This window comes from Genypterus blacodes, unplaced genomic scaffold, assembly GCF_046128005.1.
Source record: "Genypterus blacodes isolate CSIRO-AG114 ecotype Tasmania unplaced genomic scaffold, CSIRO-AGI_Gbla_v1 ptg000012l_1, whole genome shotgun sequence".
NCBI classification, from domain to species: Eukaryota; Metazoa; Chordata; class Actinopteri; order Ophidiiformes; family Ophidiidae; genus Genypterus; species Genypterus blacodes.
The window spans coordinates 4,859,146-4,875,295 of record NW_027466826.1 but is presented as its reverse complement, the minus strand read 5'-3'; the positions used below and the strand labels follow the sequence as shown (position 1 = coordinate 4,875,295).

Below are 16,150 nucleotides of genomic sequence, written 5' to 3'. Positions count from 1 at the left end.
CAGTAACAGGAGTGGTGCCTCAACAGCGCTTCGCCTTCTTTTTTGGGTATGCGCAGTAAGTGCGCAGTTAAATGTTCGTAAGTGTGCAGCAACAGTAACAGTGCCTGCTGTCTGTCAGCCTCTATAAGCTCGAGCCCAGTAGTTAGCTCGCTGGCTAACACATAGCACAGTACGTAGAGGAACGTTGACATTGTAAGTTTGGAGGCATTTAAAAGGCGTTAAGTTTTTAACAATAGCTCGACTTTGAAGGTATTGAAACGAAAAAGCCACATTTTATGCCAACGTCGCAGAAGGACAAGACGACGAGGAGCTTGAACTCGGGAGCTAACGTTGGTTAGCCGGCTAATGTTAGCTCGCCAGCGAAATGGTAAGTAGCGTAAGCATTCTGTACGTAGCCTCTGCGGCTAATGACCTAGCGATAACTGTACAGTGGGTGGCTACGCTAACAGTTATCGCTTGCTAAGCTAACTGTCTGGTATTATTAAGTAGCGATTTGTGTGAACTATCGCTAATCCATCATGTAGCGTTGCATCATGCCGGGACCACTCCTGACCTTTAATGCGGTCTTAACTAAACATTTTAGTTGGCTTACCACCTGTAACTTAAACGTTAATGTCAACTCAAGCCGAGATTGTCAAATAATGTAGTGATAACATCAACCGTATGTTTATAACTCAAACAGCTGTACGGAAACAACCCGGTGTATCCGTGTCAGTTAACAAAAATATAAATCTTATTAATATTTAATAAAGTTAAAGGCCGTTACATGCTATCAGGTTTTGATTATTCGTTTTTCTTTGCCTTCAAGAGAAATATAGTTGATAACCACGAAGCATTTAAGCAGCAACGTTTAACCTAAGTCAACAGGAGAGTGGTATTTGACTAATATTTGAATAGCGTTTTGTGGCAGTAACCTGGATGCAAATTGTTATTCTAGACTGTAAGCCTGTCACAGCTTTTATCGTGCATATAAATGTCTCTATATCGTATCAAAAGACTGCACATCTTGTGTTGACAGTCATCATTAAAATGCATTACTCATCATCACACATGAGTGGTTTGAGGTTGATTAAAATTTGTTTCACACTGTTTCCTGGTGGCTTTACTAAAGCCATTAACCCTGTATCCTCCAGTGACTAATGGTGCTGCAGGCATCAAGTAACACCTTAACGTGTCTTAGTTTGGGAGAGACGCTGTTCTTAGATGTTAAGTTAATCACCCCTTAAAATAAGTTTGGTAAACTTAGTATAACTTGTAACTTAACCTCTAAGTAACAGCTCTGGCCTGCATAGCATAATGGTAATAGTGGCCACGGTTGAATATGCAGGTCACAAGACACCCTGGTATGTAAATAGGTGCACAACAACAGCAAGAGGCAATTGCCAGAAAACGTTGTTATGGTTAATGTGTCTGCAAACAAATTGTGTACTTGTTCGTTCAGCAGACAAGGAATAACATTTAAAGCCACAGTATGCTACAGCCGAGGCAGCCCATCAGACTTAGTCGGATACTCATTTGGGAGCTAAACATGTTCACGTCGTTTCTGAATGCGAGGGGAAGGGGTTGTTTGTGTGTGTTTTGTCTTGTAATTGCTATGCGATTAAGCATACAAATAGGGAAAACGGTGCAAACGTTCACTTTCTAAAAGGGGAGGCTTAGTTGATCACAGTTGTGTGTCTTTTGTGTGTGTTTGCACTTGCCGCACAATTAAAGGTGGTGCTTCAAACAGGTATAACGACGCACAGTGTGAGTTTCACTTCTCTCCACGGGCAGCACGGGCAGATTGTTGGAAAGGAAATGGAGATTTAGGCAGTATACTTGTTGAGGAATCTGCCATACCGTTTTACGGTAAATCTTATTTAAATTACATGCCTGTAATTCACACTTTACATTTCATTCTGCCTCTTCGCCTAAAAGTTATCACTTCTATGTTGCTGGATGCTCAGCTTTCTACAACATTTTCTTGTTAGTTTATATGCCATTTGGTGAAAAATAGTTCTCTGTGGGTGTTTCTCATTTACATTGAATAATTAAAAATACCAATTAATTTAGTTTTAAGATTGACTTTAATACAGAAGAAGCTACAATAATTAGTTTATTTCTGGGACTGATTTATTGAGTATCCAATATTTCAGCTCTATCTTTGTATCATTATTTATAGTGTTACTCTAATGCTGATGGTAAAAGTGGGTGATTTATAGCCTCAGTTGAGACAACAATGCAAGCAGTAAATAAGAAATTCAAACTGAAATCAAATAGGTTAGGGCTGGTCTGGTGTGCAACAGTATCTTTGTGTTGAGAATATTCTAATATTGTGTGAGTCATGTTTACCCTTGATGTAAAAAAAAAAAAAAAGAAGAAAAAAGCCTTGGAGCTTAAGGGTGTAATTTGATTACTTGCGACCTGTAGGCCTACAGGTGTGTCCCAGATGATGTAAGGCATCACAGCCTGTAGAGACCAAGATGGCTGAAGTCCAGGCCACAGTGGAGTTTTCTGTGGAGCTTCACAAGTTCTACAATGTGGACCTGTTCCAAAGAGGGTGGGTATTATCATTTATTATCACACTGTATTTTCTTACTGAGCATGGTTGCATGCTTTGAAGGATGTTAAACAAGCTATACTTAGCATCACAGCAGGAGGGGACCAACTCACATTTTTTTTAACCTCCCAGCCAGTCTGGAAGTGTCATCTTGTGTCTGCCTCCAAAGGATTTAAATGGTCTTTGTATAGAATTAGTGATAAGAGCGTAAGTTGATCGCTAATCCAGAGGTACCCGACCTCTTGTTTACCTTGGTGAAACTGTTTCTGTTCACAGTGTCATAGAGTTCATTTAGCCCTGTGGTTGTTTTGAGGCAGTGTTTGGTTACGGTGTTGTTGAAAGGTGTCTCCATCCCATTTACATACAGGTATGTGTTACAATATTAGAAACATTCTGTCATTACAATACTGTTCAGTGCAACACCACCCCAAAATATTGCATGAGCACCACTTTGTTGAGGTCGATGATTATTATGGTATTGTATTTTGGGGTGTCCTCCCAACACTGTTGCTCAAAGATGCTCATTTTGTGTATTTGTAGTGTGATTTTAAAGGAAAATAGGAGGGAAGAATAACATGCATTATTTAAACAGCACAGCGCTAACTGACACCTGGATATTCCCTTTGTAAAAGCAGCGGCACCTCAGTGTATTAAGCTAAATTTCCTGCCCTCTTCTCTCAGCTCATTGTGCAAAAGAAAGTGCTCATTATCCATTGATGAAAGGTGTAGGGTCATTTTACAAGTAGAGGTACTAAAGTTAACCTGTGCAGTTTGTTCCACTTCCTGCGTTTCCAAGCATGCTCTGGGCCTCATCAAAGCTAAACGGATTCATTTTTGTTACACATCATTTATTAAATTCTCTCTCTGTATTTTCAGCTTCTACCAGCTTCGTGCCAGTTTGAAAGTGCCACCACGGGTTCCACACAAAGTTGAGACCAGTCTGCTTCACCCAGCAGGTTAATTCATTTTGGAAGATGCGTGCTTTTCAAACTATTCCCCTGCCGCAATTGTCGTTTGTACACACATACACATCTGTGAAGGCTAATGGGTATATCAGTGGGCATGTAATGATTTTTATTGAGGTGTTGTACTAAAAATGTGGTTGAATCTTTATCGCTATGTGGAATCCCTGAGCTGAACATGCTTGCAAACGAAATTGATTAGCTACAACAAGTGTTTCTCATACAGCAGTGGTGTTCCCTCTGCTTTGGCCTAGTATTTGTCCACTACTTCTAAAGTCAACAGGCTCCAGCCAAACGCTGGTATATAATGGCTGTTGCTGGCAGTTCTTTCTTTTCTTTTCTATTTCATTTCCACAGTGGCTCTGTCACCTTGGCCTGTAGGAATCAGTGTATTTAAAAAATATGCTAATGTTTTTGTTTAGGCTCTGATCTGGCCTTCCCTGCTTTGGTCCAAGATGAGACGATCTGCAGCAAAACATTCCAAATTCTGTATAAGAATGAAGAGGTTGTGGTCAATGATGTCCTCCTCTTTAAAGTGATGATGCTGCTTGATGAAAAGAAAGTAAGTTTTGAAAAAACTAACTACTTGTTACATCTGTACAGCTATTTGATTGACAACGGAACATTAGCTAATCTTAAACCATCAGCAGCTCTTTAGAAATGTGCCCTCCCCCATGTTCTCACTCATCAACATATACATATATATATTTTTAACATCCTCAGGTAGAAGAGTCCCTCAATGACATGGATTTCCAGCTCTTCTTGGATTTATACTTTACAGATGGCGATTACACGTATGTAACAAAACATTGGAAAACATGAAATTGTGTCAGTGTTTCTGAATTGGTATTGCATCTTGTATGAAAATGAAACATCAAATTGAACATGTGCTATTTCATTTCTTTAGGCCAGATGATCCAAGCTCTCTTCAGAATATCAGTGGACGCACTCTTCATTTGCACTTTAGTCTTCAGCGAGGCATCCACCAATACATCAATGTCATGTTTGACTACTTCCACCTGTCAGTCGTCTCTGTAGCCATCCATGCCTCCCTGGTGGCGCTACATCAGCCTCTCATCAGGTCAGACTGCGTACCAGCTCAAGTTTTATATATGCATATAGGCTGTATTCAGAATTGGCTCTTTTGGAGTGCTTGTTCTGAAACCTATAGCGGACAAACCCAACCAAGAGCAATGTGAGACATTGTATCGCATTAGTCCCTGAATTGGAACAAAGTAAATCGTGAACTACAGGTCAGAATACAGCTGTAATCAATCGCAGAAGTGACCCATTTCTTTGCTCTGAATAGTATTATACTCACACAGGTGTTTCAACTGTTTTTGAACTGTTTCAGAATTCTTTACTTTATTTGTTAGAATAGAAAGAGGAAGAAAACTGCCCATCTGTTTATACATGCATCTACTGTATATTCAGTTTTTTCTCCCCAAATGTCTATCTTTTACAGTTTTCAGTCTGTCACAGGGTCAGAAGTGTCCCATCATCACCTGATTTCTTTATCTTGCCTTCCAGATATACCATTAACTGCTTATTTATATGTTTCCCTGCCTACATGTAGTTTTCCTCGGCCAGTGAAAACCACGTGGCTTAACCGCAATGCCCCAGCACAGAGCAAAGACTCGGTCATCCCACCGCTGGAGAATGTTGTATTTGGCAGCAGTTACATCAAGCAGGTTTCACCAGATGTAAGTCAACTCCACATAAAGGAAAATTTCATTGTCAGTGTCATTTTACATTTATTCATACAAGCTGTAGGCTATGTTGCTTCCCCAGGATTTCACGTTTTTTTTTGTGAGTTTTGCAATCAAAATCACCGTTTATGCTGCCATAATGTTTAGATTTTTGTATTGTATGCTGCCTGCTGGTAATACAGGTTTTCATTATCACTCGGGCATGGCTTTGACTGGAGCTGAATGATCTTAATCTCAGTAAGAATTGTATGATACATGTTCTTGGCATTTCAAGCAGGGGAGGGTGTGTCAGGTTGTTGACAGAAGCAGCAGCAGCAGGAGATGAGGGATTCTCAGACCTCTTACATTTAGTGAGAACTAATTGGCCTGGTTTGACAGCAAAACATAGCCTCTTAGACACCTTAGTGTAAATGTATGGCATTGAGGTAGAACGGAGGCAATGCCCCTCATCACTCCAAGATGCAGCACTAATAGGCAGTTCAAAAATAACAACCCCTTCAACCACTCCTCCTTTCTCACCAGGGGTCTACTCTGAAGCCACTATAAAAGATTGCTGTAGAAAAAAAAAATGACACACAGAATACATGTCTGCAATTAAGTGGCACATTAATCTGTTGTGATTGTAGGTCTGTAGTGGCTCACAGCACCAGAGTAATAAGGAACACAGTGTGCATTGACATTTCTGTCAATAAAGAAGGATGCAGTGAGCATATAATCATACCCTACTGTTTGAAGTGAATAATTAAGTCATATCCTGAATATTTAACTGTTAAATAAATATCAGTTTATTAATCAAACATACTACTGCATACCACTAAAGCCAGCAGACATTAGATCTACACTCTTGTGTAAATGCTTAGCTTGATTACTTGCCCTAGCCTGTAGATCTACTACAACAAACTGGTGTAGTCATAGTAGCGCTACAGACTATGGTAGCATGCCAACATCGTGCACAGATCTGTTTTCCAGTCAGTGTAACAATCTTGCAACCATTGCTGCTTACTGCCCCTAATGCCTTGCCATGGCAGTAGCTGTAAGTGCTGTTAGGATCAAAACATAGTTGTCGTTTTTTACTGGTAAACTGTTTAAAATCCTCTCTGTGATCCTCATGATCCCCCAGGGAAGGACATTTTTGGTGTCTGACACCTGTCTGCAGCATGCCCACAGTCTGCATCAGAACCTTTGCTCCAGTCTCCTACTGGCCTACCAGGGCCTCTTTGGCTACTTCACATCCAGCACCAAGGATCTGCCCTCATCTCACCGTATGGAACTAGGTACTACTTCACTGCACCCTCACAGTCACAACACTGGTTACAACATGTTGTGAAATCCATACTTGCCTGCAGCAGCTCTGGGGATTTCTTAGACTCAACCTGACTGTTATTAACATAAAACAATTGCATTCTAACTCCTAAACTTACTCTAATACAGTTCAGAGTTAAATAGTGTTAATTGTTAACTGACAAGCACTCAGAAGAATCAGTTTTTTCAGTTACCCAATACCTTGTGATTCATTTTTGTTTGGATTGAATTTAATTGTTTTGAATGTTATACGTTTCACCATTTGTGTTTGTGTTGTGTTCCCCTGCATTTCACCTGATCCCACTGCACGCACAGCCCCTAGTAAACAGCTCATCCACCCACCAACCTTCAATGTTGATTAAGGGGCCTAACAATTGTTGACTAAAGCTGATACTCTAATTCTGATTTTGGGTGATTCTGAAGTGGTTACCTTACTTGTGTTTAGTAGATAAATGTTAATTTAGACTAACACCAAATCTTAACCGCTCCAAACCACTAAACATAAAACACATAAGTAGACAGATTCTGTTCCCAGAGGACAGAGTAATGAAAAAGGTTAAACATGCCTATATGTGCAATCCTACTAGCCAAGGCCAGCATGCAAGTCCTTTATGAGAGAGTACTCAGAAGACCCTATCCTCGAAGCCAAAGGCTCGTCTACATAGGTATGTTAAGACCCTTACAGTACCTGAAATACGCCTGCCTTTCTTTCCCTTTTTCTCTTCCAGTTTCCTTATCATCTTATATCATGACCTCTCTAAGGCCCTTTCTTTCCAGAAACAATACACATGCAGTACACTGCTGCCGTAGCCATCTGTCATGTGCATTGTGTTTTCATACTTTCTTTCCTCTTCATAATAAGACCTTTGTCAAACATGTGTAGACTATGCTTTTGTCTTTGAGCTTGTCATATACTTTCTGACACCAGAGCTGTGTGGTACCACTGCTTTATTTCACCTGTATTGAAGTTTCTTCTCAAAGTTTGCCGTGTGATGAATGAATATCCTGTAAAGTTTTTGCTCTGCCCCATCAGAACAACTGGACTTAGAGGCCCGTCTAGCTGAGTTATGTGAACAAGTCAAGGTAAGATCTGATTGCTATTCTTATCAGACTTTAAAATTGCCTTTCTGTAATCAATAATAGTCAATTAAGCACTGATTGGAAACAAAAGGATGACATGGCATACAGTATAATCACCTGGAGCTATGGGACAACTTTAAAAGGAAGTATGGCAGTAAGTTGATTGGAAAAAAACATTAAAGACATGCATGCAAACTGGAATGTTGTTTTGGGGTAGTAATTGATGAAGTTGGTCTCTGAGGGTCCTTAGTCTCCTGATAATTGAGAGCCATTTGTGACAGCATTAAGGAAAATCTGCAATAGTTACTTTGCACTTACCTTACAGTCCATCATGATACCACAGTATGTGGAAGTGTGTATGGGGGAGTTGATGTTGATGCTACTACCAGGGGACACCTAGTTGAAGGGATATAAAGTATTTGCTGTAAATAGGTGTTGTATTGCAGCAACATATTAAGTATGGGGCTTGCAGTGCAGTTTGTTTTCAGAGGAACTTAAGGACTGCAAATAGCCGATCTATACCAATAACCTTAGACATGATTAGAGAAAATGTAGGTTGAGTGCTTAAAAGTATGCTCAAACAATAAATGTATATCAGATTACTGAAATGGATTTATAAATGCTTGGTGGTTCTGCCTCTGCCTCCATCTCACATGTCAACCTGGGTGTGTGTGTGAGAAACACACCTCGAGCCCCTGGGAAATTAAAGGCACAGCTTTTTGGAGCGGTTTAACTGCATGGTCAACATCTTTTCCAGTGCACTGATGCAAATCTCACTACTGTTAATCAACAGCGAGTGGACAATTGAGGAAGAGAAAGGACCCCTAATATATGGAATGGGGCTAATGATGTATCATGAATCCATTTGCATCTTATGTTGTTTGATGTATTGAGGTTTTGTTTCCAAAGCTTTAAGATTTTCAGTGAAATAGATTAGGGGAGACTAAGATATTTAAACAGCAGCGAATACGCAAACTTATTATATTGAATTCCTTGTCAAGTAATTGTGTTTTGATTCAGTGGGATGTGAAAAAAACATTAAGTCCTACTTATGATTTCTCCGACTCCAAATGCTACCAAGATAACATCATCAAGGCAAAACTACACATAACTGAATCAATACGATTGTTTGCGGCAATGTTAGAAAAATGTGTCTCTGGAGCCCTCCGGTGGTTGATTGTGTCTCAATGTCCATAGCAGAAGGCTGAGTCCCCTGACGAGCTGGCAGAGTTGGTGAACATGAACCTGGCTCAGCTGTGCTCTCTGCTTATGGCCCTCTGGGGACAGTTCCTTGAGGTGGTGTCCTTGCAGGAGCACGTTGCTGCCCTCCTTGCTATGGAGCACCATAGTTTAAGAGTGAGTCACTACGTCCAACTTGAATATCTGATCTTATTTTTGTATGGTTGTATTTTTGCTTGAGGATAATTACTCAAAGAGTGACTTTTATAAGCTGTAATGTGATGTTTTACAGGTAAGACGGTTTGCAGAGGCTTTCTTTTGTCTTGAACACCCAAGACAGTCTGCATTAGCATATCAAGAGCTACAGTAAGTGCAGTGACATGTTCCTCTTGATTAATATAAACCATATTATTAATATATCAAGCTTACCATTATAGCGCTTGTCTTACTCTTCTTTTCTATTGTCTTCAATCATCTCTTTACTACCTCATTCAGTGCTCACAGTCACCAGCAGATGACTAATGCAATCAAAAGCTCCAGCTACTTTCTGTCTTTGCCTCCACTTCCAGTCGAATGTGCAGAGCTAGATGGTGATGTCAGCTCCCTGCCAATCATCTTTGAGGATAGATACTTGGATTCCATCACTGAAGGTCAGTAAGGACACTACAGGTATTGCCACTGAACTACATGTAAAAACAATTAATGTATTGACTAGTATTTCAAACTAACTATGTCTTCTTGGTTTTTCTCTGAAGATCGTGATGGACCCTGGTTGGGCCAGCACAGTACAAGGGCGGGCTCAGTGTCCATTAAGTCCGACAAGCCAAACGCAAGGGATTACAGTTCAGCAGCAAGTCCTGCACCAGAGCCTCGGTCTGCTGTTGTGGACCCCACCTGGCCAGACAATTATGATCCACCCCCTAAATCCAAAGGCAAATCAGTCAAATTGAAGAAGAATTCAAAGACTGAGAACTCTAAGAAGCTAAATAGACAGGGATCAAAGGACTCTGTAGTACTGGTGGGCTATAAGAACCTCAAAGCTCCATACAATGAAGCTAGCGCGAAGTACAAGGAAGGGGATGCTTCCCTAAACCAAGAAGAGGAACAAGATGCATTGCAGAAGGACCCAAGTAGTTATTTAAGAACTAATACCAGTTTTGTTTATGACTCACATGCCACAGCCACACATGCTGGAAACGCTGCTATTGATTGTGTTGCAGATGGCGACATAACTAACGCTGCTTGTCCAAAAGGTTCCCTCAAAAACCCCACAGGCTTCAAAGCACAGAACATGCCTCAGGCAGGTACTGGGGCTGTAGCTACATACAACCAAACACTTCACGAAGATGAGCATGGGCCAAGGCAAATTGAGGTGAAACCAAGTAATAAGGACCCATACCAAGGGGACAAAGTCACAGTTCTTCTGCCGTGCCGGACCGACAAACCTCTTTGTTGTAATATTCCTGGGATCACCCAGACAGACCGTTGCGACTCAAAACTGTCTGTTGTTGACTCAGTGCTCGACAGGCTTGGTAAAGAAGCAACACAGCGTAGCCAGCATGGTCTAGTCTCACTTCAGGTAAAAGGTGATTGTGTCAGACTCCCTGATGGAGTCCTTAGTGCCTCTTCCCGCCTCTCAGACTCAGGTATTGAGAGTGAACCCAGCTCCTTTGCTGGCCAGTTTGTTCAAGGACCACAGAGTAATTTAAGGACAGGTGTAGCTGAATCTGATCTATGCCCCCTACAGCCTGAGAGGCCCCCTCTAAGCCCGGCACTGTTGCTTGCCCAGCATAGCTCCATGCAAAAGCCTAGCGGACCCTTTGAAACACTTAACCCAGAGAGCACTAGTGCTGTCAGTGGAGTCCAATCCTCTCTTACTTCTATCAACTCCCTGCCTTCAGATGACGAGGTTGAAGGTTCCTCCAGAAGCTCCAGTGGAGCCGAAATCAGAGGCAGGAAGTCCAGTATCTTGGTGCAGGAGCAGAGTGTAGTCTTTTCTGGGGATTCCACAGTAGGCTGCATTATACCCCCTCAATCAACCCAAATAGTATCATGCAGCCCCAACACTGCTTTTGGTGATTCACAACTTGGAAAATCTGCCTTAGAGTTAGAAACTGATTCTAAATTGATAGGTACTTCCGAGGTTGGATTGGAGGGAGCAGCGTGTTCTGGAGCCATTAGAGACTCTCGAAGTGAATCCCACACCGCCTGCCCCTCCAGTAACTCCACTGGCACCAGTAGCACCGACCTCGTGAAACGTGGCATGGTAGAGAACTACTTTGGCTCGTGCTCAAGCACAGACGCGTCAGAGATCAGCCCTGTAGAAACATCCGCAATCACACTGGGCATCCCGACAGGAGCACAGGGCGAGGAAGATCAGGATGAGGACGAGGCTGAGCACGAGATGATCGAGAATGGCTTTTACGAAGAAGGAGATGGCTACGCTTTTGTAAATGGTGTGGCTGATGAAGAACAAATTGCAGTCGGGGACATAGATGTTCAAGAGACAAGTCAACAACCTGGCCTTGGCTACCTTCCAGCAACAAGTGATTTATCCAGAGTGCCCACCTGCTCCAACCTAGCATCTAGCAGTGCTGGTTACAGCGCAGGAAGGCCGCCCTGTCTGTCTGCATCTAGTGTGCACTGGTACGAATGTGCACCTGCACCACAAATGAAAGCGTGAGTCCCATTTATATATCTTAGTGTCTTGTATTATTTTGGTCATTTTCAACTTTCAGTAGCACCCTTTGATTAGCTTGATAGGGATGTTTGTCCCCTCTCATATGTAAGAGGTTGATTGTCACCAGTTTGTTTGATCGTCATGCAGGTTCCTCAAGGCAAAGGAAGAGATGAAGCAGTTAAAGCTACCTGGCTTCTTGTACAGTGAGATTCCTGACCTGGCATCCACTGTGCCCTACTTTAGCCTGGAGGAAGATGAAAGCTGTGAAGAAGGCATCCATCTCATAGTCTGTGTCCATGGCCTGGATGGTAAGGAGACTTTCTCTGTCCTGACCAATGTAGTTCCTTTGATTCTTTTTGTGCTTCAAAGAACTCATAGCTATGTTTTGCATCTTCCTGTACACTGCAGGTAACAGTGCAGACCTGAGGCTAGTAAAGACTTACCTAGAGCTGGGACTGCCTGGAGCTCGTATAGACTTCCTTATGTCTGAAAGGAACCAGGTAATCTGCCGTGTCTTCATATCCCTCTTTATTTGAAACTGTCACACATCGGCCCCCTGGCTGTGTTTCAGATCTCTTTTCACATGCACTCTTAATGCCCTGTCGTGTCATGTGAATAGGTCAGTGTGGTCGATCATACCACAAGCTTGTTCTTGATGAGGGTTTCCCAGATGTAATGTGCTGCTGGGTTTGGACTTGAAAGAGGAACATTCAATGACAATGCAATCACTATTATCCTTTTATAGTTGTACTTTCATTTTAGAAAGAAAACGTGGATTTGGTATCATCCACAAGCTTCGTAAAGGGATGTGTGGCTTTATGATTGATTTCCACCATCTTGTCGGCTAATGGCTCCACTCTTTAAGCTAGACCACAAGTCAGATATTATCTTCAGTTTAAACGATACTATTCATTTTAGACTGCCATGCGCTGAGCATCTTTAAAGACACTCAAGCTCACTTTACAACCCACAATGAAACAATTTTGCGTTCATGTGGTATTATAGGCCAGGCAAGGCAATTTTATTTATAAAGCACATTTCAGCAGCAAGGCAACTCAAAATGCTTTACAATAAGATAAAAGCATCAGGAAAAGAATAGGACACTGAAATATATTTGAAAAACAGAAAAATGTAAAGAAAATTGAAACTAGTTTCCCCCGTAGTTGTTTTACTTTGATTTATGACTCGTAAGTTTTTTTGTTACACATCTTTAAGTCCTGGTTGCTTGCTTATTTTGAATGGTATAGTCAGTATTATCCACTGGTATTACAATGTGAGTTTTTCTACTTTGCTCATCCACAGAATGATACTTTTGCCGATTTTGAGACAATGACTGATCGACTACTGGATGAAGTTATCCAGTACATCCAAATATACAGCCTCACAGTGTCAAAGATTAGGTAAGACGCTTACTTACTTACATATGACAGCAGTAATGTCACTGCAGAATCTTACCTGTTTTCAGCAATACAATAAATAAGTGTTTGAACTAAATAGCTCATGTGTCAACACTTTTTTTTCACCTGCCAGTCTTGAGGCACGTACATTTTAAGTGTCATTCTGCATTTGCTAGTATTGCATATCCGTTGGCTTTCATTCTTAAAGCCTCGATTTTCTCAATTTGCAGCTTTGTAGGTCATTCTTTGGGGAATCTCATTGTTCGCTCGGTGCTGACCAGGCCCAGGTTTAAATGTTACCTGAGCAAGCTGCACACCTTTCTTTCCCTCTCTGGACCTCACCTGGGTACACTTTACAACAGCTCTGCTCTGGTCAATACTGGTAAGTACCTGAGATTAAGCTGAAGTTGGACTTACAATGGCAAACACAGCTCGGTGACAGAGATGAATGATATTTAAATTGGAGCACAGTGCAGACAGGGCAGAACCTTGCATACACATTTACAAGAACACATGCAGGCATACACAACACTGGAGGAAGCACATCCACATATACATTCATATCATGTCATTCTATTACTCATGGATGGGGTTATATTCTTTCTGTGATAGCTTTGCTGCCTGTTGAGTAACTTCTAAAGTTTCTTCTCAGGCCTTTGGTTCATGCAGAAATGGAAGAAGTCTGGCTCTCTCCTGCAGCTGACTTGCCGTGATCATTCTGATCCTCGACAAACTTTCCTTTACAAGCTCAGCAAGAAATCTGGTAAGCTTTATTGTTTTTGAACAATTAAGTTTGTGTGTTGTTTGATATTGTAGATATTACTTTTTTATTTGATTTTCTTTTAAAGGTCTGCAGTTTTTCAAGAACGTGGTGTTGGTCGGTTCACTGCAAGATCGTTACGTCCCGTATCATTCTGCCCGGATAGAGATGTGCAAAACCGCATTAAAGGACAAGCAGACCGGTGAGTAGATGCAGAGTTTAGACAGCCACTTTTAGAGTAGTTTTCATATTGCACGCTGATTTATTTGATGGTATTCTGCTTGCCAGCATAAACTCAGAATTTAAACAAACACCAGAGAACTGGTGCATGGACAAAGGAAATATTTTCATTTGTTTCACTGGTGTGGCTCAGCAATCTGTTCATATATCTACCACTACACTTTTTGCACTTTTCTTTTCAAACTTTAAATGTTTTCATAATTTTTAAGTGACTTGTGTAAAAGCTTTTCGGCCTTCCTTCTGTTTTTATCTCAGAAGAATCCATAGCTGAGCCTGTTGGACAAATTTATATTTAATTAATTTCATTGTATTTTATTTATATATACATATGCATATAATATAATAAACATACTTTTACCTTTTGTTGGTGAGATTGTGGGTTATATGAAGAAAAGAAATTCAATAACATTAAGCACAAAGCACTGTTGAATGTTGAAGAACAAATACAAATATAGAGAATATTGATTGCCTGATTACCAAAGATATTCCTGTGTGGTGTATTTGAAATCACAATAGTAACATAACAATAAACTAGGTATTAGTAGTGGTAGTGGTGGTGGTGGTGGTAGTAATGATGGTTTATTCTCATATTATGACCACATATGCTTTCTCATATACCATGTCAAGTCATGAGAGACACAAAAGGAGCAAGCCGAGTCCTATTCAAACTGACTCCTCTTATTTCACCCCTGTCTACCAGGCCCTGTGTATGCCGAAATGATTGAGAACTTGCTGCTGCCAGTTCTGCAGAACAAAGACTGTAATCTTGTGCGATATGATGTCATTCACGCCCTGCCAAATACAGCCAACTCCCTGATTGGCCGGGCCGCCCACATTGCCGTCCTCGACTCTGAGATCTTCCTGGAGAAGTTCTTCCTTGTTGCAGGACTCAAGTTCTTTCAATAGACTTGAGGAAGAATCAAGAGAGGAATGTGGAAACAATACCTCACTGCATCTGCACCATGTTCTGATTATTCTATGTGGGTTATCACTTTTTAAATGCATATACTTTAAAAACAACAACACATTATCAAGATCTCTATTTCTTTTATTCCGTTTTAAATCTTTTGTTCTGTTAAAACTATATTGGGTATTAAGTTCACCAATTGTATTTTTCTACTGCCATTTTTAAAGGTTGCTTTTGTTGATATTATATATTTAGGAGACTAACTTCCCCCCCGATGTTTTATTTTCAGTGTTATTTATGTTCTATATGTTTTTTTTTCTGTTCTGAATTCAGATGAACTGGAAATGTAGCTGCTAAAAATGATACGGTGGTTTCATTGAGCTGGCCCAAGTCAAGTCTGCACGTTGTCCTCACTGTCGCAAAAATGTTTTTCCACCAGTTTTAACAGACACTGCATTTATTTGCACCACAACCACATTTTTCAAGCTTTTGTACCAAGAACAGTCATTTGTACAAGTTACTTTTTTATCAAGTATTTTACATCATTTTTAAAGGTAACAGATTACAGCTGAAAACAGGATCGTTGTTCAGAATTAGCCTCGGCTTTGGTCTTAATACTGTGTGCTGTTTTTTGCCATTGCAGCATTCTGCACAACATATAACCCAGCCTGGTGTTGGGTGAGTAAAGCTTTGGCTGAAACACGACATTTTTAATACACAGAGGTTTTAAGCAGTGAGCATGATTAATCAAAAGCACATGTTGGATATATGAATTTCTTTTCTTGAGAAGTATTTGGCTAGGTTCTTTTGGGGTTTATTTATGTGTTTAAACTGGAAAGTATTGCCGGAAATTTAAAGTTTCTTGATCAGTTGTTTGTATGTCATCATAATCTACCATTAAATATGCATATTATTAAGTCAGTCACAAATGTTTTATGTTCTTTACTACATGTAAGACTAGGGGCCACGTCTTACTAATTCATGTTATTACAGTCTATTTGATTATCTATTAATTATGTTTCAAGGCTTTACAAGCCGCTGCAGTTCTTTATTTTTCTTTGGTTGCAATGTTTTAATGAATTAAAATTTTTAATTCCACTTACTTGTGAAAAGAAATAAAGGAATTCTGCAACCAAAATGCTCTCCAGGTGGCAGTGTCCTCACAGATCGCAAGGAAGACTTTCAGAAAATAAAAACGTTAAAAGTCTAATTGAAACATAACTCAAACATGTTAATAGTGTTAAATCACATACAATTCACTGAGCTCATTTCACTGCTTTGTAAAAAAATCTGCAATTTTTGAAATTAAAAGTTCAACTACAAAGGAATAGAAAAATAGCATATACAACTTTTCAAAACAGCTAATTATAAGCTTACTGAAACCGTTTGTACTTG

General features: G+C 40.5%; 1 protein-coding gene across 3 annotated transcripts; it reads left to right on the top strand.

The window, feature by feature from the left end:
• Positions 1 to 72: 72 nt before the first annotated feature.
• On the top strand, positions 73 to 15,586 carry fam135a (family with sequence similarity 135 member A). 3 transcript variants are annotated; one of them, XM_076162963.1, is made up of 21 exons: positions 73 to 367; positions 2,410 to 2,539; positions 3,416 to 3,495; positions 3,924 to 4,063; positions 4,225 to 4,295; positions 4,409 to 4,582; positions 5,078 to 5,204; positions 6,331 to 6,484; positions 7,100 to 7,177; positions 7,546 to 7,595; positions 8,793 to 8,948; positions 9,064 to 9,137; positions 9,267 to 9,421; positions 9,527 to 11,450; positions 11,599 to 11,759; positions 11,860 to 11,951; positions 12,754 to 12,851; positions 13,079 to 13,230; positions 13,501 to 13,611; positions 13,697 to 13,810; positions 14,549 to 15,586. In XM_076162963.1, exons 2-21 carry the CDS (start codon positions 2,463 to 2,465, stop codon positions 14,752 to 14,754), a joined length of 4,194 nt encoding a protein of 1,397 aa, XP_076019078.1. In that variant the 5' UTR covers positions 73 to 367; positions 2,410 to 2,462; the 3' UTR covers positions 14,755 to 15,586. The 3 variants fall into 3 exon arrangements, 2 of the variants coding, with proteins under 2 accessions (XP_076019078.1, XP_076019070.1); XM_076162955.1 differs by having other exon boundaries at positions 8,790 to 8,948; XR_012964817.1 differs by lacking the exons at positions 11,599 to 11,759; positions 11,860 to 11,951; positions 12,754 to 12,851; ... (2 more) ...; positions 13,697 to 13,810; positions 14,549 to 15,586 and having other exon boundaries at positions 8,790 to 8,948; positions 9,341 to 9,421; positions 9,527 to 9,659.
• The last annotated feature ends 564 nt before the right edge of the window (positions 15,587 to 16,150 follow it).